At 33.0% G+C, this 26,765-nt stretch overlaps 1 protein-coding gene across 1 annotated transcript; it reads left to right on the forward strand.

The window, feature by feature from the left end:
* The first annotated feature begins 10,468 nt into the window (after positions 1 to 10,468).
* Positions 10,469 to 26,765, forward strand: LOC130624375 (membrane-associated phosphatidylinositol transfer protein 2-like). The gene is made up of 18 exons (XM_057439970.1): positions 10,469 to 10,721; positions 11,702 to 11,989; positions 14,450 to 14,498; positions 14,791 to 14,993; positions 15,906 to 16,359; positions 16,927 to 17,021; positions 17,291 to 17,579; positions 18,198 to 18,379; positions 18,835 to 19,072; positions 19,424 to 19,738; positions 20,647 to 20,792; positions 21,430 to 21,546; positions 21,896 to 22,012; positions 22,547 to 22,692; positions 23,116 to 23,265; positions 23,955 to 24,138; positions 24,730 to 24,864; positions 25,253 to 26,765. The coding sequence occupies exons 1-18, from the start codon at positions 10,644 to 10,646 to the stop codon at positions 25,514 to 25,516; spliced, it is 3,450 nt and encodes a 1,149-aa protein (XP_057295953.1). The 5' UTR covers positions 10,469 to 10,643; the 3' UTR covers positions 25,517 to 26,765.

The following is a 26,765-nucleotide window of genomic DNA, read 5'->3' on the forward strand; positions in this document are numbered from 1 at the left end:
TTCCACTTATAACCTAATAGGTGCCAATCACTAGGATGCACAGGGCACAGTCTAAAAGCGTGCTTTATGTCCAACTTAGCCATGTAACAATTTCTACCCAACCTTTTAACCATTTCAACCGCATCGTCGAATGATGAGTAGGAGACCGAATAGTCCTCTTTGGTAATGCCATCGTTAACTGAATGTCCATGTGGTGAAGAAAGGTCTAATACCACTCGCACCGTCCCATCCTTTTTTGGTGCAGCACCCAGGGGAGAACAATGTAATTTAAATGGTGGTGAAGCAAATGGGCCCACCGTATTTCCCCTATTCAGCTCTTTCAAAATCGCCTGATCAACTTTGGTTTCATACTCTATGGAAGATTTGTTGTTATTTATGCATGACTTCAACTCATTGTCCTGAAAACCAAGTTTGAATCCATATCTAAAACCTGATACAATAAACCGCACTAATGTTTTGTTTGGATGACCAGTCAAGAGACTCTCTAATACATCAACCTTAACCGGGGTTGTGACAAGCGATTTTACAGGAAAGAATTCATTTGGTATTTGGCCTAGAGGACCTGAGTGGGCAATGGAGTGCTGGGTGTCCTGAAGATCCACAGGAAAAACACCTGTGAGAGTAGGTGCATGGGGTATATGTGCAACTGAGTCCTCTATTAAATTTAATGCACCGTGGTTGCTGGGAATTACTGCGAAACTGGTGGGGGACATTCCGAAACTGCTGCTCATCAGCCTTCGTAAACCGCCCATTTCGAGTGGGGCATTGGTTAGCGAAGTGCCCTACTTCATTGCAGATAAAACATGCATAGCTCAACCTGCTGGAGGATGTAGATGAAGATGACCCCCAAGCAACAGCATCCCTTTTTGGCAACACAGGAGCGCCTCTAAGGTGCTGGTTGTATAGCAGGTCATCAATAACATCCCACCTCTTGCTGGTATCATTTGCCAGATGTATTCTGTGTAGTTGGTCAAAGGCATATACATATGAAAAATTATACTGGTTGGCAAATTGGGCAATGTACGTCTGATATCTGACTAACTGCTGAGCTAAGTGTGGTGAGTACTGGAGCATACAACTAAGATAATAGCTCCAAGCCAAACTCCACGAAGCATAATCCTTAATGCGAGACTTAGTTATGTTTTTTCTACACATAGCTAATGTGGGTGTGCCATCCACGGTGCGCATCCTCATCTCGTACTCACCTCCATCGTCCATGGGCAAGGACGACAAGGACGTTGTTGAGGCATTGAGCGATGGAGGCAATAAATAGTCGAAATTTACATACTCACCGCCCTTAATCTTATTCAAAATTCGCTTAGGAACTGGAGGGAGAGAAATTGATAAAGTTGACCCTACCACTCCCGCAGGCAAACCCGAAGTAGCTAAAGTTGAAGCATTAGTAGTGAGGCCAGCAACTGAACGATCTGCGACTGACACGCCATCTTTAAGATTGGCGTGTTCCACAAAACCGGCTGTCGGAGATCGCTGGGGGGAAACACGAAAAGATGGCTGACGTGACTGTGGATGGTAAGTCGGAGCTTCCTGCTGTGACATTATTTTTTGTTTTCTAAATTCGTTTTGAATCTCATTCCTTAAAAAAGATTTAAGTTCGTGTGCCAAAGTCTTTTTCTTCTTAAATTTAGCTTTTAAAGATTTTCTCTTTGTTCCTGAAGAGGAGCCCTGTGATATGAAACTGATGTCTTCTTTACCGCCTTCTGCAGAATTCGCCTCGTATTCGTCGCAATTCTGTTCAAGGTTTTCGATATTGTATTCTGGTAGGCTTTCTGCCTCCTGAAATTTTTTTGAAATAAGGAATGCGATAACTTGCAATGTTTTGCCTTCAGTTGAAATTTGAAAGGATTTCGCAATCATGGTTAGAGTTTCAAAGCCTAACTCTGACCACTCGCCAACAGTTCTAAGATGAGGCTCAGCCATCATTTCGTCGTATGTTAAAAGAGTTTTACCTTTGCTTTTTGCTTTTTTAGATGCCATTAAGTATTATTTGAATTGAGCAATTTCACACCAATGTTAAAAAGCAGCCACTTTCTGAATGTGTTCTGCAAAACGTCTGAACTGTTCAAGAGCAAGAGGCTTACTGTGTTCTACTCCATATTTATACCCCCCTGCTTGTGGTACAGTACCGCTATCAGGAAGCCTAACATCGTGTATCGTGTATCATGCGCGACACCCACGATCCACGATCTTTGTGCTCAAAGGTGAAATAATGCCATCGTGGGAGACGCGATCTATCGTGTCACGATGCATCATGAGTTTAACGATCATATAAAAAATAAAATCGTGTTCGTCACGATGCAATTGTTTCACTGAAATGCTATATAATTTTTATTGCTTTAATAACAATTTAAATCAAAAGCAATTAAAAAAAGATCACCGTATTCTCTTTTTAGCCAGTTTCATTTGCTGAAGTTTAACGACCTCTTCACATCTTAAAAATCTCAATCAAAATATACGTCCGCGATAGGTTTTATTCTTGACTAGTTTTTTCTATATGTGTGATTTTTAACCAACCGTGATTTCTTGTTAGGCTGGAATTAAAAATTTGTTTGCCGTCACCGAGGTGAGGGTTTCAGCACTGACCCGGTCGGTCGGTCGGTCGTGATTTTATTTTATCTACGATATATTTTTCTTATATTTTAAATGAATGTGCTAAATAAGAGGCACCAAAAACACAAAGCTTATGAAGCCTGCGATCAAAAAGCGGTCGGTGTTATTAGGAAGAATTGTGAAAGTAAGGTATAGAGAACATTAAAGTCGGCCCCTTTCCTTCATGCTGACACTCTTATGCTCGGCTGGTGCATTACACTGAGACTCGAACGAAAGACGGAAGACCATTTGGAACCATGCCACAAGTCAGTCCGACCTTCATCGTCACAGAGAATACTGCGAGAAGAGTGTGCACCCATGCAAGTTAAATATAACCAGAACATGGGAGAGGTTAGGTGTCCTGTACCTTAATACAGCTTTCGGACGAATGTTCTCGTGATGTAATACCAAAGAAAAATCATGTTGAATAAGGTTTAAAACATCTTTTTAAAAGGGGAAAGAGAAATCAAAAATATCTAGAATTAATGCAAAAAACATATAGCAAATCTGGCAACACATCATCGCGTTTAACGTTGTTTCAACTTCGCACTCATCCTTAATACGTTTCACAAAATTTTATTTTTTACTGGGTTTCGTTTTAAGACTGGCTTTCCTGCATCTGCAGAAAGAATTTATTTTATTTATTTTAGCACATTTATTCTTAGTCATGCCTCAGGATGGTTTTATAAAGATCAAATTAATTTGAAAACTCTCTTTGGAAAAAAGTTGTAAATGTTATGTTAAAGTAGCTAACTATTTTTATGATAAAAATTTACAAAAACTTTACAAAGTGTAGAAAAGAAAAAACTATCTTGATTGGGAGAGAATTGAACTAAACCATATAACTTTTCATTTAACGAATAAAAATATTGTTACTAAATTGATTTTTTTTTCATTCTTCTGATAAAAATATAATACAAACATTCCTTTAGACAAGTTCGTACTCAGGGCTTTTTCTTAAGACAGAGAAGTTTTTCGGCTTTGCTGTGAAATTTTTGTTTGCTTATTAAGTTTGTAAAAAATAATAAAAAAAATATTTTTAATTAAAAAATTTACCTATTGACGTGAGTTCATCGTTTTTTTCGTAGCAACTGTCTATAAAATCATAATGTCTTGTTTCCAAAATCCTGCGTCGACCAGGTTTTGATTTTGGCGCAATCGAACCTGTATTTTTAAATTTCGCATATACGTTAGATATTGCTTGTCGTGATACCAAAGCTTTATCTTCTTTCAATAATATTGATGAAATTTTAGTAAATTTAATTCCTAAATTAGCGAGATTAACAATACGTTGTCTCAAGTATAAATTTAGTCCAGGCGCCATTTTTAACATTTAAGATATCAAAAGTTGATAATGACTACGTATTTGTGGCATATCAAATAGTAAAGGCATTCTTTTAAACATAATGTGTTATCAAATAATGACGTAAATGTATCATGTTCAACTGGAGCAGGACGGCAAGTGTGCAGCGTGAAACCAGTTATAAAAAACATTCACTTGTAGAAACTATATTTTTTCAAAACAAAAATTATTAAATACTTTAATTTAAAAAATTTAAGCGGGAAATTACAATTTTACGCAGGCGAAAAATCAAAGTTACCACGCGTGCGATCTTAAATCTTTAAAATCTTAGAACTTAAAAAAAAAATTTAAGAAGGAGAAGTAAAAACACAATTCCTTTACTCCTGTACACCCCACAGAAATTATTAATTTCAGACTGGGGAACACTTGAAGGGTATGTTCTATCAATGTTCACGTTCACGGCCGGGAATTAAAACACTTGTCCGAAAAATCTTGAGTGTTTTAGTATTAAAGTTATTAAACTTTGTTACTACTTGTGCAACTAAAAATATTTAATGTAAATAAAGTTACGAAGTTGAACGGTGGCTGATAACAACGCTAGCGATGGATCATGAAAATCATTACTTAAAATAATATTCTGTTTTGTTAATTATTTTTTTTATGTTTTAATTATTTTGTTTTAGTTATTTTCAAGTTTTATTTTTCAAAAAACGACTATAAAAAGCTTGAAGTTAAAAAGCTTGAATTTTAAAGGTACTAAAAAGCTACTGAGCGCAAGATATAAATTCGTCGTACTCCTTTAATCATATCTATAATAACTAGTGCAGCCATAAGTAAAAACAAATCAATTAAATAGGCTTTCCTAAAAAAGATTTGTGTTAGCCTTCTTGAATGATTCGTATTTCGCAACTCTAATAATTTAGGAGAGCTTTTGTAGATCAAAGAAAAACAGAAATTTGCATAAATGAATCGTGATTTCCATCGCGAAACTATCAGGGTTTTTATGATCCATCGCGATGAACATGATCACCACGATAGTTTCGCGATCTAATATCTAATATTTTTATAATCATGACAGACACGATAGGATCGTGGATCGTGGGTGTCGCGCATGATACACGATCACGATGTTAGGCTTCCTGATAGCGGTACTGTATGGATCTATGACCTTAAGTAACAAGCTTAAGGCAGTCTAATGTTTTGGTTAAATTAATATAGTGTTGACTATTAGTCATAGGTCACCAACACATTTGTAAAATTAATAATGCAGAATGACAAAACACTAGTGAACCAGGTTAGCCTTATACTAGGAGTCAATGGAGACACACCTTTCCTTCTGTAACCCCAATTAACATGTGCTAAACTTTTAGTTTAGCACCATTTATGAAGCAAATTTTATCAAAAACCATCAAAAACGTTTCTTTTATGAACTTTGCTACCACATAGTAAGTATTTTAATTTTTATAGTTTTTTGAATCATTAGTGTCTGTTTTTCTTTTCTTTTTTCCGGCCTTTTTCGGGTCTAGGCTGTTTTTTTCAGGCGAATACTTATTTTCAAAATGCACTTTTGAAAAACTATAATTCAATTACGTTTATGACTTTTTAGTTTTTCCTTTAATAAAGCTTAGATACATTGTATGTTTAAAACTTGCCATGCTATCCTGAGACAATATTTTTCTATTTTTTGAATATATCAACCTATATATATATTTGTATCTTTTCATTCACGATACGGGGATAGTTTGCTTTTATTGATACGGTATATAATCTTATGTTAGGTGTCTTTTTCAATATTTTGTTTTATAATAATTTTACCATAGTTACCATGTTGGCTATCCAGGTCCTGATTTGATTACGACTTTTTTATGTCACAAAATCTTTTTTCGAAGCAGGTTAATCTATATATCTACGAACTTGTAGAGCTGGCTATAGACAAACTTGCAATTGAAAATTGTCCTGATCTTATTTGAAACTGCAATGAGTACAGATTGCCGCATGAAACTTTAAAGTTGAAAATCATAGCCGCTTCTTTATTAATTGTCAATCATTAAAAATTGCCACAGGGTTAACGGCCAATATTTGTGTTTTTCTAGTTAAAGAACAGCGATAGCTGCTGGTTTTGCAAGCGCAAAAAAGCCCCCTTCAATGGCCATTTTTCAAAGGCTTCATGCGCAAACCAGTTAGAGCCAGATCTTCCCAGAGATTATAAAAAAATTATGCATGGCTGTACAGCAACTCAGGTGGTTGGATTTCAGCGTTTTTTTATTACTAGAATACAACTACGGTTTATTTTTGTAAAACAAATGGTTATATTCTGAAATAAATAGAATATCTACATTTCTCGATGAAAACATTTCCTTCTTAACAAACAACATAAAATAATCCTTCCGCATACTTTTTTATTGAAACAAATAAAAACATTTCTATCACCGTTTTTTGTTCTTAAACTTTTAAAGTGGGATTTAAAAAACATTTCTATCGCCGCTTTTCGTTTTTAAACTTTTAAAATGTGATCTTAAAAACATTTCTATCGCCGCTTTTCGTTTTTAAACTTTTAAAATGTGATCTTAAAAACATTCCTATCGCCGCTTTTCGTTTTTAAAACTTTTAAATTGTGATCTTAAAAAACATTTCTATTGCCGCTTTTCGTTTTTAAACTTTTAAAATGCAATTTAAACTTTTATTTTACTGCAATTAAAATTTTCAAAAGAGTTCGCCCAAAATAGATTGCTGAAGTTGATCTTGCAACCTATTGTGATTAAACAATCGATCGTGTGGGGTCATTGTTTATCAGCAAGGTTATTATTTTTTAAAAAAACCAAAGCTATTGCAATGTTATTGTTCTGCGTAACTATTCATGCAAGTTTCGCGTCCGCGGTAGATTACATTCAGACTGTACTGTATATCATGCCCACATGTTTCATGTTTGGTATAGGGCAATTGAGCTATCCTGTAACCAAAATATCACATTAATAAATTACCACCTCACACAACAGATGTATTGCAACCTCTAGACATTTCCATGTTAAAAGCTTTGAAAGATTACTGGGCAGATTTATTGCAGCTGTGAAAGACTTGATCTTCATTGACAAAAGCTGAATTCTTTACTTTTATAGCTAATGATGTCTCGGAGAAAGCATTTTCTAAAATAAACATAAACGGCTTCTCTGAAAATGTGTAATACATCAATGAAATCGATATGCGTATCAAGAGTATTGCTTTGATTAAAATTTAAAAAATAAGTATGATATAACATGGATTAGAGAAATGTCAGCAGAAGAACTGGATAATTGGCAAAGGGAAACAATTCTAATCAAATGCTTAGTTTCGATGGAAACATTGACTAATCTCCTTTCCTTTAATCAACAACAGGTGGTTATGAACAGCATCAGAGGCACAATTATATAGTATTTTGTTCCTAATGAAGGTCCTAGCAATCTAATTTGTGTAAAAAATTCCATTGGAGACCCAGCACTGAGTACATCTTTGCTGAATTCCTTTTGGAGTGGTCTCAGTAGTTTCAAAGAGGCAGCTTTAAAGAAATTAGATGTGTTGTCAATACTTTAGGAAACAAAACTTAATCCTACAAAAACGCTTGCAGCTAATGGGGAAATGTTTCAGCGTAATTTACTACATGTGCTCATTGGGAAAATCCTGAAGCTATTTCCTAAGCCTCTATGAAAATCAATAATTTGGACTGATTATCACTTGTTATGCTAAATGTTTTGTTATTTTTGCCATTGATTTATAATGAAAAGCTTTGTTGTTTCTTCTTCATGTGATTATGTAACAAATATATTTTTTAGATTATATTTTCACTGTCTGTCGTAAAGGCTTTTTTAGTTTAGACTTTCAGTTAAAAATCTTTTTATTGAAACATTTATTTAGCCAGGAGATGTTGCTATTTGTCTTATAAGGCTAAAATGCACGGTAAGTTTAAAACAGACCGTTTAAATGTAACATAAAAAACTTCTGTGTAAACGGGAAAGATGTTATACAACTTTTTTCGGTTTTCTAAGTTTTTAAAAGTTGGACATTTAACTTTTGCTATGTTTTTTTATTAAAATTAACAGAATAATTAATAACCTATTGTTTAAATTAAAGATTTGAGCATATTTTTTCGGTTTCTAATCAAAACCAGTGGTGGTGCTAAAAAAACTTAAATATTTTATTTTAACAAGTAGACAGGTGTATCAGCAGCAACTAAACTCAAGTCTTTTCTTACAACTAAACAATCCGTTTAAACTTGCCATGTATTTTAGCCTTTAGGCATTCAGTTTTGGTATGGTGCAAATTTAAATAAATTTAACATTTATTTTTAAATAATTTTGATTGATAACAGCAAATACAATTTTTAGTACTATTCCTTAAATATTTTAACCTTTCCAACTGCTATGCGTGGAATATTTTCTTTCCAGAAGGTGTGCAAAAATTATGTTGAAAAAAATAATTATATATCAAGATTAAAAGTATTGCAATAAACAAAATTAATCATAAAATAAAATAGCATTGATAATCCATATTGGGTTTAGCATCTAAAGCACCAATCAGCCATAAAAAATAAAAAGATAAGTTTACAAACTTTTTATTTTGATAATTTGTAGCATATTATACATTCATATGTTCATAAGCTTCTTTTTGACGATTACCTACAAAAGTTAAATGTCTGTATGTTCCCTTGGGGCATCTTATTAAGGGGTCATTATTTAAACAAAAAGCAAAAAGGGGGTATTTATTAAGGGAGATGTTTATTTAAGGAGAGGTTTTAATGATGAAGGGGATCAAAGGATTATAATTTTTTTTTTAGTAGCTTATGTTGGACTTATGTCATAGAGAAAACTTAATGATTAATTGAATTTTGAAGCTCACTGTCATGAAATGTGAAAATGTCTTAAAGCGTGAATAGCATGTATATATATGTAATTCAAATCATATAAAACTAATAAAGATTGATAAAGCAATTATGAGTAAAATGTTATTAATGTTTTGTTGTGCGAAAGCAGTCCCAATGGAAAATTAAAAATACAGCAATGTGCAAAATGGTTTTGTATATATTAAATGTCGTAATTATGTTTAAAAAATAAAATTAAATAAAATAAAAATAAATAGTAAATTAGAGTCTGGCCACATGCATAATAAATAGAATTCCAGAGATTTTTCACATAATTACCATTCCAATATTTTATGTTGGAACAATTTTTATTTGTTTGATTTATTTTTTGTTTTTGGAATTCCTTATATATCTTTAATTTGTACATATTTTTATATTGGAGTTGTAAGTTATCTAATAATTTGTGAAAATCAAAACAGATGTTTTTCCTGAAATTCTCATCCAGAAGAATTTGTTTTCACGTGAAAGATGTGTTACAATAACACTCCTTTTTTCTTCATTGTAGTGTTTCTTATGAATTTCATTTTCACCTGCCAAAATCTTTGGAAGAGAGTATATGTAGTCAATGTTTAGTTGTGAAACTGATTTTGATTCTTTTTCTTGCATAATATATATATATATATAACAGTCGTTTTTTATATCTTTAGTCTGTAATATGTGTATTTGAAGTTGAGTTAAACTTGAACTTGTTGCAGCAAAAATGTAATCAGCATAAGTTTAGAGGCATCCAGGACTTTGAATGGAAGCTAGATAATGTGGCTGAAGAAATTAACTGGAAGAAATCTTTTAGCATCTTCCAAGTCCCTAAAGTTATATATATTGGGAATAAATGTTGTATTACCAACATTGACTTTATTCCTAGTGCTATTAGTTACGAACAAGGTATATATATTGGTAATAAATGTTGTCTTGTCAAAATAGATAATGTGGCTGAAGAAATTAACTGGAAGAAATCTTTTAGCATCTTCCAAGTCCCTAAAGTTAAATATATTGGGAATAAATGTTGTATTACCAACATTGACTTTATTCCTAGCGCTATTAGTTACGAACAAGGTATATATATTGGTAATAAATGTTGTCTTGTCAAAATTGATTTTCTTCATAGCACTGTTAGCTACGAAAAATACTAAAACTATATTTCATGAAATGAAGACAGTAATGTCTATGTTGTATTACCAACATATGGATACAGAATATTTTAAGTGCCATTAACAAAGTATATAACTGAATTGTATTGAATAACACTGTAGTTTTTCAAATGTTGTTATGTAATTTTATTTTCATGCTCCAAAATTGTAAAATTGTATAGTTTGTAAAACTGTAAAACAGCATGTAAAACCAGGGTTGTCAAAAATGTCAGGGACATTTCAAGAAAATAAAAAGTTAATAATTATTTAACACCTTAATTTATGTACATTCATAATTACAGAATAAGAAAAATTTATTTGTTTATTTATTACCAAAATTCACATTTTCTATTTATTGATCTTTTTATTTTTTAAATGGTGAACCAAATAATAGATTTATATATCTTTCTTTTTTCAATTTTTTATACACACACGATAAAGTTGTTTTGTTTTGATATCTCATCTTCTCATTTCATTGTTATTGTTTTGTGTTTTAATTTCAATATAGATGTGAATTATATATTTATGAAATTCAGCTTTACCAAATCTTTCCATTCAACTTTTCGTTTTCAGATATTAAAAACTACAAAGCATAAAAAAATTTCATGGATTAACCAAAAGAACTTTTTCTGGATTTGGTGAAAGTCCTAGGAAACATGACAAACTTTATTTAACAGAAGAACATTAGGAGGATGTGTAGACAACTGGATTGAAAATGTTGATCAAAGAATATAGAATCCCACTCCCATTGACTCTGGAGGAGTATAGAATAGCACAGTTATATATGATTCAGGTGAGTGAAAAATAATTTTGATTTCATCAGCAGAACCATCAATTTTTTATATACTCTTGTATGAGACTGTGACAGGGACACACAGCTTATTAAACCTCCATTTAGTATTTCAAAAGTTTAAATTTAAGTATTTTAGTACTTTTAGAATATATAACATTGGTTACCGATTCTTTTTGCCATTTGGAGGAAGGGTTAAATTGTTCTCTTCAAAGGCTGAGACTACAAATTCAGTTTTCTAGCCAGTTCCAAACCATTTCTAACTTTGATTGGTTAAGGAGTGACAAAACTTTAAGTTTCAAAATTTTGATACTTTTTATTGATTTCAAAGGGATTCAAGGTTTAAAAATTATTTAGTTCATAAAAGTATGCAATGTTAGTATGAGTATTTGTTATTTGATTTCAAAAAAAAGTTAAAGTACTCTTCTAAAGTTTATAAAACCAACTTTTACACATTACATAATTATCAAGCAACGTTTTAAATGTAATATCTTTATTTTAATATCACATCATTATTTTGTTTGCATAGCATAAAACTAAATATTCTACTTTCACTTCTTTTAGTGAGAAAGGTTAATTTTGCATCAGTCTTGTGGTTTTAATCGAAAAATGTAGGAGCATGAAATTTGTGTAAAATCTACCTTTCCAGCTAATGTTAACAATCTGTTTTAAAAAGGCTTGTTAGGGCAACTTCTTGTTTATGTACAGACACATACTACCCAAGCCGTTCTTTGTTACACTAGCCATCCTTACATTCATTGTTTCCATTTTATACCTGTATAATTAAAAGTATCAACCTCGCTTGCTTTCAATGAAAAATGTCTCCCAGGTCACAGCAATAGTAAAAGCATAAAGTTTACAGTTTTGATAAAAGAGATTGTGAATATACAACATCATCTTTATCTTTGACATTGCTAAAAAAGCCTGCTTTAGATGTACAGCTCATCAACAAAAAAATAAAGAGATTGTTTTTTTTTTTTTAGAAAAAGAGTCGTCTAGAAAGTACAGGTTCTGGAAGTGCAGTTGAAATTATTGAAAATGTACCGTACGAAAACGGTCCAGGTGGTAACGGACAGTATACAAAGAAAATTTATCATATAGGAAGCCATTTACCTGGGTGGTTAAAATCATTGTTACCCAAAACTGCTCTTCGTGTTGAAGAAGAAGCGTGGAATGCTTACCCATACACTAAAACTAGACATACATGTCCATTTATTGATAAGTTTTTCATTGATATAGAGACACATTACTTAGAAGATTACGGTCAGACGGTAAGTTATTTGTTTTTTCGGCAATGGTCTTTGCATTTATTACTATCTCGCCTGCATGGAAATTGCTTTCCAACTCTTAACTATCTAACTAACTAACTACATCCATAATGGGTGATTTCTACGTCATCAACAATTTTTTTTATCTGGGTTCACGTTATGACGCCTTAGCCAACTGAGCCCTTTTGCTTTGAGTAAAAACGTTTAATCTGACAGCTTTTATGTTAAACATTTGTAAAACCAGTTTGACGGCTGGCAAATTAGGGCGTGGAACACAAAATGATTTATTGATGTGAAATACAAAGGTTTTTTAGAATTATTTTTAGTGATAATGTGTAATTGACTTTGACATGCAGTCCCTGCATCTTATTGTTATTGTTACTGTTTTAAATTATTTATTGACAATTCTGGAGCTACAGGGTTTACAAAATGTGAATGTCAACAACAAGAAACTTGTTTGATTGTTTATATATGTGGAAAGATTTTTCTTCAAGTGGTAGTTAAAAACTTTTTAGCTAGTAGGTTTCTTAAACTTTTTCATTTTTTACTTCTCTACTTCTCTACATCATTTTTGATCAATTTTTCATGAATTGTCCCTATCCCCTGAAGGAGCCACCATCACATAAGGAGACTGTAAAATTTCTTGGGGACTAATTTAATATATTTTAAGGAAACTTTTAGAACTTCATTCCATTGCCCCTGCTTATTAAAAAATAATTTTGATTCTGATTTTTCCTTTGTTGTTAACAGTTAGGTTTTTGAAATAATTTCTATGAAGTTTGTTTAATTTGATTTGTATATAATAGTATCATTTCTAAGTAATAAATCCTGTGTTTCTCTTAAATTCAAGTTTTTCTTTCCTGAAATTTGTGTTTTGGGAAAAAATAAATAAAAATACTTACTCACATTGTCTCACATATGCAGAAGTTCGTTTGCAGGTCCAGAATGACAGAAAAACTACGTTAATATGCAGAGATCGTCTAGATGATGGACTGACTCACTATAAAATATATTTTTTCTGAATTTTAATTGAAGGATATGATAAAAGTCCACAAATTTTGATCACTGTGAAAGTTTATCCACCTCCAGATCAGAAAAAAAATTATTTTTTTTGGTTCTACAGGGAAAGCACACACATGAAGGAATTTTAATGATCTAGGGAAAGTAAAGTTAATCCAGCTAATATGTTTAATAACTTTAACCCTTTCAGTCCTAGAAATAAATCAACTAAATGACAAGTGACAATTTTTGACTTGTTGCTTCAAGGTTGTCATAGAGCACTGATTATTTTATGACAGATGAGATGGTACATTAACCTTTTATATTTAGCAGCAATAGTTAAAAAATACTTTTGTACACTCTGAAGACACTGTTACTTCAACTTCATCCTCCTTTTCATGATGAGCAAGAGAGTTAAATATTATATATATTAAGCAAAGGTTTTGTAAAACGATGCAACATATTTGGCTTCTAGCACAAGATATATTTTTATGTGCATCACAAAAAATTGCATGTGTTGAGAAGATTTTTATTGGGCTTCTTTTGGGCTTAACTATTTTATTATACCACAACCCCAGACATAAATTATTGCGTACAAAGGCAAATTTTCAAAGCTGATAACCACTAACAATTATGAACACCGCTTTTTTCTAAGTACACACACTGAACTTGTCAAAGTTTACTTGTCATTATTCTCAACTGACTTTGGACTTTAGATCTTTTGACTTTGAATCATATCTATGTTTGTGAAAAAGAAGTTCCTAGTCTAATTTTACCATTTTTTTTTAAATTTATTGTTTATTTATGTTAAATAAAAAACGAGTTGCAAGTTTTTATTTTTTCTTCATGTAAAGTAAAAACACAAAAGGCAAATAAATAGTATCATTAACCTAAAATTGAATAAAGGTGGATGTGCCAATTAATTTCTGCTGTTAAAAGTTTAAATAAAAAATGCTGAAATGAAAAGAACTAATTGCAATTAACTCGGTATATTTGACTTGCTGTTATAAACTGCAAATTACCAGAGAGAGTGGTCTTTCCGGAAAATTCTACTAGCAGAAAATGCCATGGAATGGGTCGGAATAACATTTCCCCACCTACAGCCTCTTAAGCATATATAGCACCAACAAGCACCTTAAATTCATTCAAGCCTCAGAATTTTTGTCAGAAAAATTTAAAAAGTCAACTTATGTTGCAATGTAAAATGGTTGTTAATTTGTGCCACTTGTTGTATATTATTCTAATAACTGAATTTATTCCCCTCGTGCATCCCAGGCACCTTTCTTGCATTCTTAACCCAGCAGTTTAGCTACAACCATTATAAATTATGTAAGGCAAGTTTTACTATTGTTGAAAATCCCTTATAAAGTTAAGAATGTTATACATCTTCGTAGCATGGTTTTTTTTATTCTTTTTTTTGTTGACAATATAAAGATACTAATAAAATTCATATTTATTTTTTAGGAAAATGTTTTTAAGCTTTCTAAAAGTGAAAGTAAAAATCTTGAAATAGGTATGTAGTTCTTCATGTTTTGCTTCTTAATTAATTTCTTTTTGACATTATACACCTAATAAATACTACTTAATATTAGGACATAATATTCCTGTTAGTTCTAATACTGGTACAGCCTTCTTAATGAAAGAGTAGTCTCAATAACTCTGCAATTAGCAAGAATGCTTGTTACATCAATTTCTTAATATTTATCTGCCACGTTTAATACTCTGAAGTTACTTGCCATGTTGGTTGAAGGTTATGTGACAGTGTGTTTAATCAACAGAATGTGCTAATCTGTTTTTCTAATTAGATCTCATTGATCCAATAAAAGACAACTTTCCAACCAAAGATTACAAAAAAGAAGAAGATCCTCACTATTTCATTTCTAAAAAAACAGGGCGTGGTCCATTGCAAGATAACTGGTTAGAAGACTACGAAAATGGAAAAGTTACAGAGCCTATTATGTGTGCATATAAACTTATAAGGGTTGAATTTAAATATTGGGGAATGCAGGTTCGTCATTTCTTGTATGTTTTAAGCCATTGAAGACTAAGCGCTGGATACACCTTTTTTTAAAGACACTTTTAAGACTTTTCAGGAAAAATTATCAACAGCAACAAAATCGTCATATTCCTGAATTTGAATATATAAACCCATCTTACTATATCCACACAACAAATTGACACTTTTTAAAAAAAAGAAAAATGATGTAATATTATACAATTTGTAAAGCAAAAAAGGAAACTAGGCATGTTCATGTGAAAGAGCATGAAAATGGAGTAAATGGTGGAATTTATCTCTTAGTATAGCAAGAAAATGTATTTGTGAAAGGTAGCGATGTTTCTTATTGAAATGTCTACAATATTGACTAGCCAAAATATTCAAGATAAAAGTTTTAATCTTATTTTTTTAATTTTGAGAACATCAATTGTAAAAACTGGGACAGAAACTATTTGAATGTTACTTCAAAAACAAAAAAGTTATAAAGTTTATGTTTTATTCCTCTGTGTTAATATAGACCTGTGATCTTTATATGATCTTAGGTTAAAATCTTCCCTTTAAAGGAAATAATATCTTAGCCTTCAGAATTCTTGTTTCTAGTATGGTCCTGCTGAATGCAGGGTTCGAATTAGAAATATAAAATCAGTTCCCAAATATTTGCTGACTGTAAAGAAGAAAACCTCTTTGAAATTGTGGTCCAGGAGCACTGCAAGCCTCTTGCCATTGATTTCTAGTTAATGGTTATTTTGTTGTAACAACCATTATAGAAGTAGGTGAAACGAGCGATTAACAAAGAAGTGGGATTCACAATTTTATTATTCCCTTGTAGAATGATTCGCCATTACGGCATTTTAATTTGCGAATTGCGGCCTGCTAATTTAAACCCTTAAATGTATTCAAGAATGTTCGCAAATTTGTCTTTAGAGCAAAATTGAGCAGTTTATTCAACACGGTTTGCGAAATCCAATTTTAGTTGGTCATCGACAGGCATGGTCATGGCAAGACGAATGGTTTGGTTTAACAATTGATGATATAAGGGAACTTGAAAGACAAACACAACTTGAGCTATCAAAACGAATGGTAAATTTAACTGGAGATACTGAAAATGCAAACCACAATGTAGTAGAAAATGTTTCTGCAGAAAGTGAAAAGAAAAAGGAAAAAGAGGAAGACTCTGAAAGTTCGTCATCAAGTGATGTAGACCTTAGTGTGAATTGTCAAAAGGAGACATTCAATACGAAAACAAGATCTTCTGTTGATCAGACGTCAGGTGCCTGTTTGCAACAAGAAAGGTTGCTTGAGATACATATGAAACATTTGGAACAATCAGACAGTGACAATGACATCGATGATGATGATGACTTTTATGATGCATTAGGTTAGACTATTTTTTTATTTTTTTATTGCATTTTTAACCATTTCAAAACTTTTATAACTTGCATTTTGAAGGTAAGTATTACTGCCTAACCCATACCCTAGTTAACTAACCTTTCTTTAGATATAAAGTTCAGTTTCTCTCAAACAAAAGTTTAGATGCAAACAAATGCCAGAGCAAATTGCTAAAATTAAAATCCACCTCATAGCAAACTCCAATTTACAATCAATCAGTCAGCACACAGTAGGCGTTGTTTCCATTTTGCCCTTTTAAATAATTCAAGAATTTATTATATTTGCTCAGGTGAGTGAGGCCATTTGCGCTAAAATTGTGCTAAAGGATTTCCCAATATTGACCATGTAAGCAAAGAACAATAGAATTAACCAATCAAAAAGCATGGTCAGTATTCTGACTTTAGAAACATCGTTTAAAAACAAGCGTTATTTTTCCCAACTTTATTTCCTGGATCTCCTGACTACCTAAATCTGGACAAAACAGTGTTTCATATTGTGTGCTTGCTCTACTAACAACGAATCACAAATCTGTTTTCTATTTATTTTTGTATTTCAGAGTCACTTGATAATGATTATTACAGACCTACACATCGAAACTCATCAGCTGCTTCACAAGAAACAATTACTGGTGTTTTCAGTTCACACGAAATGGTATGTCGTTCCGAGAATAAAGTATAGCATGATAGTTGCATAATTAAGTCTAAAAATGCGAATATCTTACGAACAAAAGAGCTTTCTCCAAAATTTAAAAAGGATTTGTTAAACAACTTTTTAAGCTTGGTTATACAAGTCCAGCATGATTTACTAATACCTGGAAACTCCTCAAATTCTCTAGAAATGGAATATAGTGTGTACCCTGGAAAAAATGTTTGGAAAGTTGTAAAGCATGCAAACTCCTGAAATGTACTTTTTATTTTTAGAAGGATAATGCTGAAGCAGTTACATCTCCGACCCTCGACTTTCAAGATTTGTCATTCAGCAACACAAAAACACTTATTTTCATTATCCAGGGTGGTAGTTTTATAAATGATCTAGATACAGAAGCAAAACTAAAAGACTTTGAAACTTTTGAAAGAGTATTTACCACAGTGTGTCATCATAATTATCCTGGCTTAAGGGGTGGTGTACACTTTGAATTAATTGACTGCCAGTCTTTAACTAACGATATCTTGGATTCACTTAAAGAGTTAAATATATTTTCACATAATGGTGAGTTTTTATAACATTCTTTTCTTACCTATAATAATAGCTGTATTCTGTTCAAAATGGTTGTGCCACAGCTTTATTTGGGATCTCCTATACAGTACTTCCATTAATTGGTGGTAACAGGCGGACAAAAAATGCACAAAGGATGTAGGGAAATCTGAGGTCTGAAATATGTACGGCAGGTCAACTTATGGATTTGTCTATAGACCAACGACTTGTTTATGTTATTAGTGATCTGTGTGTTGTATGTTCGAAATGCAGCTTTTTTCAATCCTGTGCAATCTTAACGCAGCAACCTGAAAAATTTGGAAATGTTAGTCAATGTACTCAGGTTTTTTGTTTATGTTAAAGTAAACTGTGCCAGAAATCTCAGAAACAAAGAAAGCCCCACATAGTGAAGTGGATTTGTCTGTGGCTCCCAGTTGTAGGGACTACAATTAAATCTTACTCGCTGCCATGCCATAGTTCTTTAATATAAAAGAGAAACGCTTTAATTTCAAAGGCTTTTTTTTTTTAAATTGAAGATATTTATTATACCTAATCTTTTTTGTGTGCATTTATTCATCTGTGACTATAGATGTATTTTTTTCAACGATCTCAACAGTTTTTTATGTTTTTTAGCATCAGAAGAAGTAAACAATACTACGGAGCATCTGTGCAATAGTTTTCCATTCAGTTCCATGCCTCTTTTGCTTACGCAAGCACCAAACTTTCATATAAATGCTGATGATATGATAAAACAAGTGAATGAAAAATACAACCAATTCATGACTGGTTTCAAAACAGAGGATATGAATATAGAGGTGAGTTAGTTGAGTTTTATTGTTGGTCCATCCATTGTTTTGAGATAACAATGCATCCTGGATAGTTCAAGGTGTTTAACTCCATGTATACATAGTATCAGGATAGCATTGACAAACAAGTTTGTTGCCTAGTTGAGAGGTTGTCCTTTGTGAGGCTTTTGTAAATGAAATTGATGGTCTGTTTTGTAGTAGTTTGAAAAGAATCTGGAGAAGTCAGACAGGTAACTGCCTGTAAAACCCTGCTATTCATCAAATAGAAAGACGTTTTGTAAATTTTGATTTTTTTTATTAGAACTCTAAAAATGTTGCGTATCATTGTATATAGTAATAAGACATCTGCTAGTAAGGCAAAAAGTTGAACAGAAAAATGCCATGGAAAAAAAATTGATGTCTTGATATTTTTACAATTTGAAGTTTAGCTTTTCAGTTCTATCTGCAAAATTTCCATTGTTTAGATCTATCTTCTTGCTGATTGTGTGGGGGGCTTGTTAGTTTACCAAGCACTACGTGAAAGTTACAACGATGATGCGATATCTATCGCGTCAGATGATCGCTCGTTATCACAAGATTCAGAACAGTTTTCCGTCGATGTGTTCACCACATCGTCTTTTGATTTTGTCATCAATGGAGTGTTTAGTTTTGGTTCACCGATTGGACTTATTGCATATAAAGATAAATTAAGCACTGGCAAAGGTGTGCAAGATAATTTGTTTTCTTTTCATTTCAATACATGATAATGTACTGAATCGGGTTCAATTCTAAACTTTCAAATTCGATGAGACATGCTTCTGATCAATTCAGCAAAAAATAAAAAATGTATGTACTTTCTTTGATCTACTACTCTTTTCAGTAAAGATTTTATACGTTAACTAGAAAGTTAACTTAAAAATGCTTCCGGACCCCTGACCTCTTAACGTCGTGCTTCATTGGGCGGTTTTAAGCCTCTGTATGGGCATTTCTTTACCTTGATGGTGGAAAAAAGTGAGAATTTAAGCCTGACGTAAGTAGGCTAATAATTTTAAGATATATATTTTCTATTTGCAGCATGTCAACCACCACGTTGTGGACAGATGTATAACTTATTCCATCCCTATGACCCCATGGCATCTCGTATCGAACCAGTCGTCGATCAATCTTTCGGAAAAATACGACCAGCTCCCGTCCCACGACACCAAGCTTTTCCATACAACAACGATATACAGTATAACTACACTTCATTGTATGATGACAGTGAGGCTATGGTGCATGATCACGAATTGGCGTCTTCCAAACTAAACAGTCGAGAGATAGAGAGGAAAATTTCCACGGCTAGCACATGTAGTACTCAAAGAAACAGTGCCTATAACAACAAATCACCTTGTAAGTTTATTCAGTGATTGTTATCAGTGATTGTAAAGTTTACTGCAGTAGACTCCTGTTAACTCAAATCCCCAATGGTAATGGGTAAAGTGTTGGACTCAGTCTCAGTTAAGTGGAGCTCTCCATATGCTTTAAGGATACTATGAAGAAAAAAAATCTCATGTGCTTTTTTATTTCAAATCTTCATCTCCTTCGATATGGAAGCATAATTTTTATTCTTATTTCTATGATTATATGATCCTAAAAGGATTCCGAAATTGATAGCAATCTTTCAAAACCAAAGTTCGAGAAAATTTGAGGCAAAAGTCCTGTAAAGCGGAGTTTTTGTTCGAAGGGACTACAAAAAACAGCAGAGTTAGCAAATAGTCTTACTTATTCTGGGTCTTGACTAAAGTGGGTGATTTTATGCTAAGTTGATTCAAAAAATCAAAAGGAATTGAAAATCAGTCTGGCTTATCAAGGGTACGAGTTAGCGAGAGTTCACTGTATTAATAAGTGGAACCCTGTGAAATATTTGATATGTGGAACGCTTTCCACCATCCAGTTAGGTTTTCTTAAGAAAATCTTTGAAATAATGTCTTCATCATTGGCTAAATTATCTCTTACAAGAAGAATCTTAAGTTGCATGATAAAAACAAATTGAGTTCTGTGCGCGTTGAAGTTTACTTGACTTATCTCGAGCTTAAACAAAACGTTGATTTATAATATCAAGTTGGGAGTTTAAAGTTGAAAGATTGGAAAGTATCTAAGACTTGTTGTAAATGTTTTAAAGTTTTGTTACACCAACAGCTCTGATTTATAAGTACATCTATACACTTGCCCATGATTCTAACAAGGGGAAGTTTTCACATCGCAGTGGCATTAACAGCTTGCTGCTAATTTTAATCCTGTGTTATTCACTGTTTCAGTTGTACATTGGTGGGGTACGAAGAGGATTGACTATATGCTTCACTGTCCTGATGGTTTGGAACAGTTCCCAGTGAGCACTTTAATGCAGATATGTTATAACAGTTACTGGGAATCTAAAGATCTTGTTACATTTATACTGTGGCAGGTAGGGTGTTTTTGTTCATGAAAATATTCTAATTTTATTATTATATTATTATATCTTAATGACATTATTTATATATTATAAATATATTTAAAATTAAGAGGCTCTTTTAGGCTTTTCGTCCATCCTTGCATGGTAAATTACTGCGTCTGTTTTTGTTACTCTTTTATTCATAAAGATGTCAATTTTTCTTTTTTTGAACAGCCTTTCATCTTATATCTGTTGTTACATAAAAATTTATGGCTTGCTATCGCATTGTAACATATTAATAGCATCACTGTTTGCATGATTTGGGAACAATAGGAGAATTCATATCGATGCAAATTTGAAATCTCTTTTCAATCAGCCAAAAACCCTTTTTTTGTGTGTGTTGAAGCTCTCATCATTTTTCATACGTTTTGTTTTCTTAACACGAGGTAGTTAGTAATGCGAAGTTCTCTTTTGTGGCATGTAAATGAAAATTATTCCTAGCTTAGTTAAGCGTCTGTCTTCATTATATTTTTTCTCTTGAATCTGTTGTACTTATACTTACTTATCTTTTAAATATATGGGGAAAAATCTCTACAAAGTATAAAATATAAAAACAGATTGTAATTAAGTTAACTCAAAGACGAATCGTTAGTGATGTTTGTTTTTATAGATATTAGACGCAAATCACCAGGCAAGCAAGCCTGACAAGATCGAGCAAATTGTTAGTTTTACGAATCTGTTACCAAAAGAAAAGTGGCTAAAGAAACGTACTAATTTAAAAATTAAGGTAATGAGAATTCAATATTAGAAGTTATTGCAATTTTGATGTACTATGAGTGACTTATTGTTGTGCAAACAAATTATTTGCCGTTTATGACGGATGTTGTCGCAAAAACTACCGAAACGAGCGATATATGAATATTGTGATAGGCATTGTTGCAAAATTGTCGTAACGAGCCATGTGCGATTATTGTGACGGACGTTGTCGCAAAAACTACCTTAACGAGCCTTTACGAATATTGTGACAGAAGTTGTCGCTATAATTGGCGTAACAATATTGTCACAAACGTCATCGCAAAAATTAGCGTAACGAATCATACCCCACTATTTGTGACCGTGTTATGTTTTGATTGTAGAACATGAGTCCAAATCATCGTGCGAATGACATCATCTGTGCAGCAGGTGCCCAACAGTTCATCAGTGGAAAGTTTGCGTACGGCCCGGTTGATCTAGCTGCTCTCTCATCAGAAAAGGTTGGTGCTCTCATTGACAGTTTTTTGTTGTTTTCGATGTTGTGGTTGTTAGCGTTAAGCTGAAAGTCTTTCAGCTTTTATATTGAACAACTTGCTTGACTAAGTCAACACAACTTCAAAAGATTTACAAAAAATATTTTTAAATTTTTTTTTGTAAATTACTTCACTTTCCAAATTCTGATATTGCATTGTGTTATCCATACATGTCTTCAACAAAAATCAGGGAAAGACCAGGGAAAAAGCATACCCATTGGTAGTACGACCATTGTCAACTTATAATATCATACAGGAAGGGAATAGGTTTGATTGGTGATATCCTAAGGCCATAACTTACTCTACACTAAAACCGAAAAAGAGAAAAAGGCTATAAAATAAGGGAAATTGGGCAAAATTAGAAAAATGTAACCTCAGATTTTATCAGACGCCATGTATAATCACACGCACCTATATAAATTCATTCTAAGCAGCCTGACAGAACGTCTACAGTACAAATTCGTCGCTTTTTCACAGCGAGTTTTTTTTTCCTTTTCATAGGTCGATATATACATCGCACCGAAACAGCGCATGAATGATTGGAAGTTACTTGGTACGGACATGACTGATAGCCATGGTAGATTGTTTTATTGTACGCCAACTCGAGGGATGGAACCTGGTATATACTCGCTGAAGATGGTGGTGAGGTCAGTAGTGGTAGTGTCTTCTGCACAACTGATTTTAAACAATGAAAGAGTTGTTATCGTTAGGCGAGGTTTTTGTTCATGACTTCCAGTGAACCTTGCAAATCTTAAACAGCATGAATTGTCAAATATGAACATCATGCCTTGTAAACCTTCGAAAAGCATGAATATTTCTTCTGATGGAGCTTTTAGGTTTTGTCCATGTGTTCCTTTCTTCTAAACAGCACGAAATTGCACTTTCTTATTTATGCAAGACTATAAGAAACCCCCTTCGCCTTTTTATGAGCTACCTAAAAACTACTCGTCTTACCCACGCCACCGAGAAATAGCATCGTAATGCAGTAGAAGTTTATCTTTTAAATCAGTAGCCAGATGCCTAACGATCCTTAAAGGTGAAAGTTTATGTTTACTTTGTGAATGTTTTAGGGGCGACCATTCAAATGTCAGTTCCAACATGGCTATCCTACCCGCCCAAACTGAAGCTGTCGTTTTCAGTATTGATGGTTCTTTCCTTGCATCTTATTCGTTACGAGGGATTGATCCTAAAATCAGAGGTGGTGCTGTGGACGTAGTAAGGTAAGACGCCTCATTATCACGTGGATTGTTACCATGACATGTAGACATACTACAGACCTAGCGTATACTTCCGAAAAATATTATATGGCACTAATAATTTGTATTTGCAATAAATTCGTATTCATATCGTGCCATCTATATCTGAAGGGGCTACGAAAGGGCTGTTGGTTTTCAACTTTAGTTACTTACACGAAAGTCTAGCTAACATTTTGAGCCCCTTTAAAAGTTCATATATAAGACCCTGTTGATATTTGTATATCTGAACCACGAAAGGAAAATTAATTTCTTTTTTTGGAATAAGAAGCTTTCAAATATCGATGTCCTCAAGTGAAATGTTTTTATAAGGAGTGCGAACTGCTAAAATTACTGTGGAGCATTTTATACTGAGTTAATATTTTAAAACCTTGTAAAAATACAATTGTGAATTTCTTCTAGAGTTTCTTAAAACATACTTAGGGACACGGATGACGTTAACGATAAACATTGAAACCCCAAATTATTTGTTGTTTTTTATATACTAGCCGTTAGCCCGTGGAAAAATCCACGGGTTCGCCCGTCGCAGCTAAGCTACCATTTTGCGTGACACACAGACGGACGGACGGGCAGACGTATACGGGCATTATAATATAGATATTCCAATATGTAATACTGTTCGAATTTTTCTCATGCGTTTTTTCTTCACGTTTCAGGCATTGGCAAGATTTAGGCTACCTCATCATCTACGTGTCAAGCAGGTTGCTGTTTCAAAAAGGACAAGTGATGTCTTGGCTGAGTCAGCACAATTTCCCGTTTGGTATCATTCATTTTTGTGAAAATATCTCCACTGATTTTCAGAAACATAAAATTGATTTTTTGAAGAATATAACAAAATATGTAGGTGTTGATTATTTTTTTAGTGTGTTAATGCGCATGCGCGAGCTGTATATATTGTTTCGAAAATTGGCTTAAATACAGGGTAGTAACTAGTCTGGGAATTTTCGCTTTTAGTTTTATGAGGTGAGACTTATTACTTCTAAAACTGCGTTGCCAGTTCTCTCTTTTCTTCGTTATCGACCGTCTGAGGGCGGTCCGTCATCAGTCAGTTAGGGCGCAAAATTTTCCGGTTTTTTGTATGGTGTTGAATTTTTGTGCGCAGCTACGGTGCCATTTTATCTAATCTTTTCGTGAGGCCAAAACAACAGTACCTTTTGGATTAGGATGTTAATTTTCACTCACTCAAACATTTATGTTTGAGATGACTATCTCCAACAGTCGCTACGTGGGGACCAGTTCTCGACGGTAGTAACGAATTTGTATAGGCGAAAGTAGCACAGTGGGTCTAGGTAAATAAAGAAAAAGCTGCTTAGCGGTCGCACCCGTGTATTACCGTACTAGTAGAATATATACAGTGCTTTTGTAATATCTTTTTAAGAGTTTCTGTTCTGCAATTTGTACAAAGATAAATACGCGACGTCTTTTTTTCAGGAAAACGTTAGTATACATGCTGCTTACGGAGCATCAAGGGATATCCCAGTGTACATTTCGGCGTTAAGACTTAACGCGAGCAAAGTATTTTTAATTGGTAAAAAAACCAAGTCGAAAAAAGCAGATGGTGTACAGGTGGGGAAATCTTTTTAATTTTTTATTTATAAATTGCTTCACGAGGGAGAGTCTTGCAGGTCCTCCATCGGACGTCCTCCCTTTTGATTTTCACATATCAGCCAAGCATTTGTATTTGTTATTGTTCGTCTCATCCCTAAAAAATGACCAGCGAAGTTTCTTATGCTTAATTGTCAAATAGGCGCCCCATATATATCCTTATTCGTTATAAGTAAAATACGGAACATGAGATATATAATATGAGTTTTTTCCTCTTTGCAAAACAGTGACAATAAATGCTTCGTCCAGTTCTCACTGTGTACATAATTTTAAAGATTTGCTCACTAAAGCAGCACAAGTGCCATGTTCATATTTCCTAGTATTAAATAATTCCTAATATATCTTTCAGTGGATATCTGATGGTTACGCATCGCACTTGAAAGAACTGAAGAAAAGCAGTTTGTCAAAACGTTGCTCGACCAATAAGAATATGTTCATGTCACTAGGTAGTATGGGAACGAGCCGCCCCGAAGAAGCGCTAACGAGGTCACGTGATCTGTCTGTGCTTGATGAGGAAGTGGAGGACCCGAAACCCCGTTCAGAAAAGGGGTTGGGCCATTCTTTTATTAAAAGTATACGTGCAAAATCGAAAAGCCATCATCACAACAAATAAAGAATATAATTTTTGTGATGGTGTGTTGGACACTTTGATGTATGAAAAGAAGTTTCATCTGGAATGGAATTTCTCGCAACAATTTATCCAGGCGATAAAGTCTAGCTATACGATGTGATTTTTATTCCTTTCTTAATATATCGTCTATGTTTATCTGTTTTGTTTGTTTTATTTATTTGTTTTTTTTGTTTATATTTCTGTTTGTTCGTTTTTTATCGTATTTATTGTATTAATTTGTTTTTGTTTGTTTGTTTGTTTGTTTGTTTGTTTGTTTGTTTGTTTGTTTGTTTGTTTGTTTGTTTGTTTGTTTGTTTGTTTTGTTTGTTTGTTTGTTTTTGTTTGTTTGTTTGTTTGTGTTTGTTTGTTTAGGGAAGTATTGGATTGTCGGTGACAAACCAATAAAAACAATAAAAGATTATAGGTGTGCTGGTTCACGTTATTTTTATTTAGACTTCTAGTATATTCATTTTTATATTCCTTTTTTTATATTCTTTTTTTTTGTGTGGTGTTTACTTTTTAATATTAAACTTCGGTCCTTTCACGAGAGAGAGGAGCTTAACTATTGGAGTACTCTGTCATATAAAAGTGCTAAAATTAACGTTCTATCTTTAAAAACGTGTTTCGAAATGCTTCAAAATAGTTAACTAGGAATCAAAGTCAGATTCAAAATATTAGTAAGGCATGGCAAAACTGCCACATCAGTCTGGGCTGCGACATAACTAAATATTTCACCAGACAAATTGTTTGACTTTCGAAGATATTATTCGAAGTCGAAACGGAATCACAACTCTACCGTCAATTGCTTTGAAAATCAAATTTTTTGCTGTGATTTTGTCGTTCAGAGATTTTTTCCTTCAAATCATTCTATTGTGTCCGTATTTACTTTTTAACACTATCGCGCCCATTCTATATTTTTATTTAACGTTATTTATTGAGATAATGACATTAATTTTTAGTATTATACAGAACAGAATTTTATGGTATTTTTGTGTTCTTACAGGCATCGCTGGAAAATATAGACATCAGCTGGCATAAGAATATAACCAGGATAACAACTCAAAAATAAGTCTTTTGAATCCCTTATAATTTTCAACATTGAAAACATATTTAATTGCGGTAATCGACTCTAGAATTTACAGACGGCGTTTTTACGCTCAACCCTGCTACAATGCTTTCTGTTCAGCAGCTATATATGTATATATGTTGATGTACAAAATTTTCTTTCAATTAATATACGACGCAGTGATGA

Source organism: Hydractinia symbiolongicarpus, chromosome 13, assembly GCF_029227915.1.
Source record: "Hydractinia symbiolongicarpus strain clone_291-10 chromosome 13, HSymV2.1, whole genome shotgun sequence".
Classification (NCBI taxonomy): domain Eukaryota; kingdom Metazoa; phylum Cnidaria; class Hydrozoa; order Anthoathecata; family Hydractiniidae; genus Hydractinia; species Hydractinia symbiolongicarpus.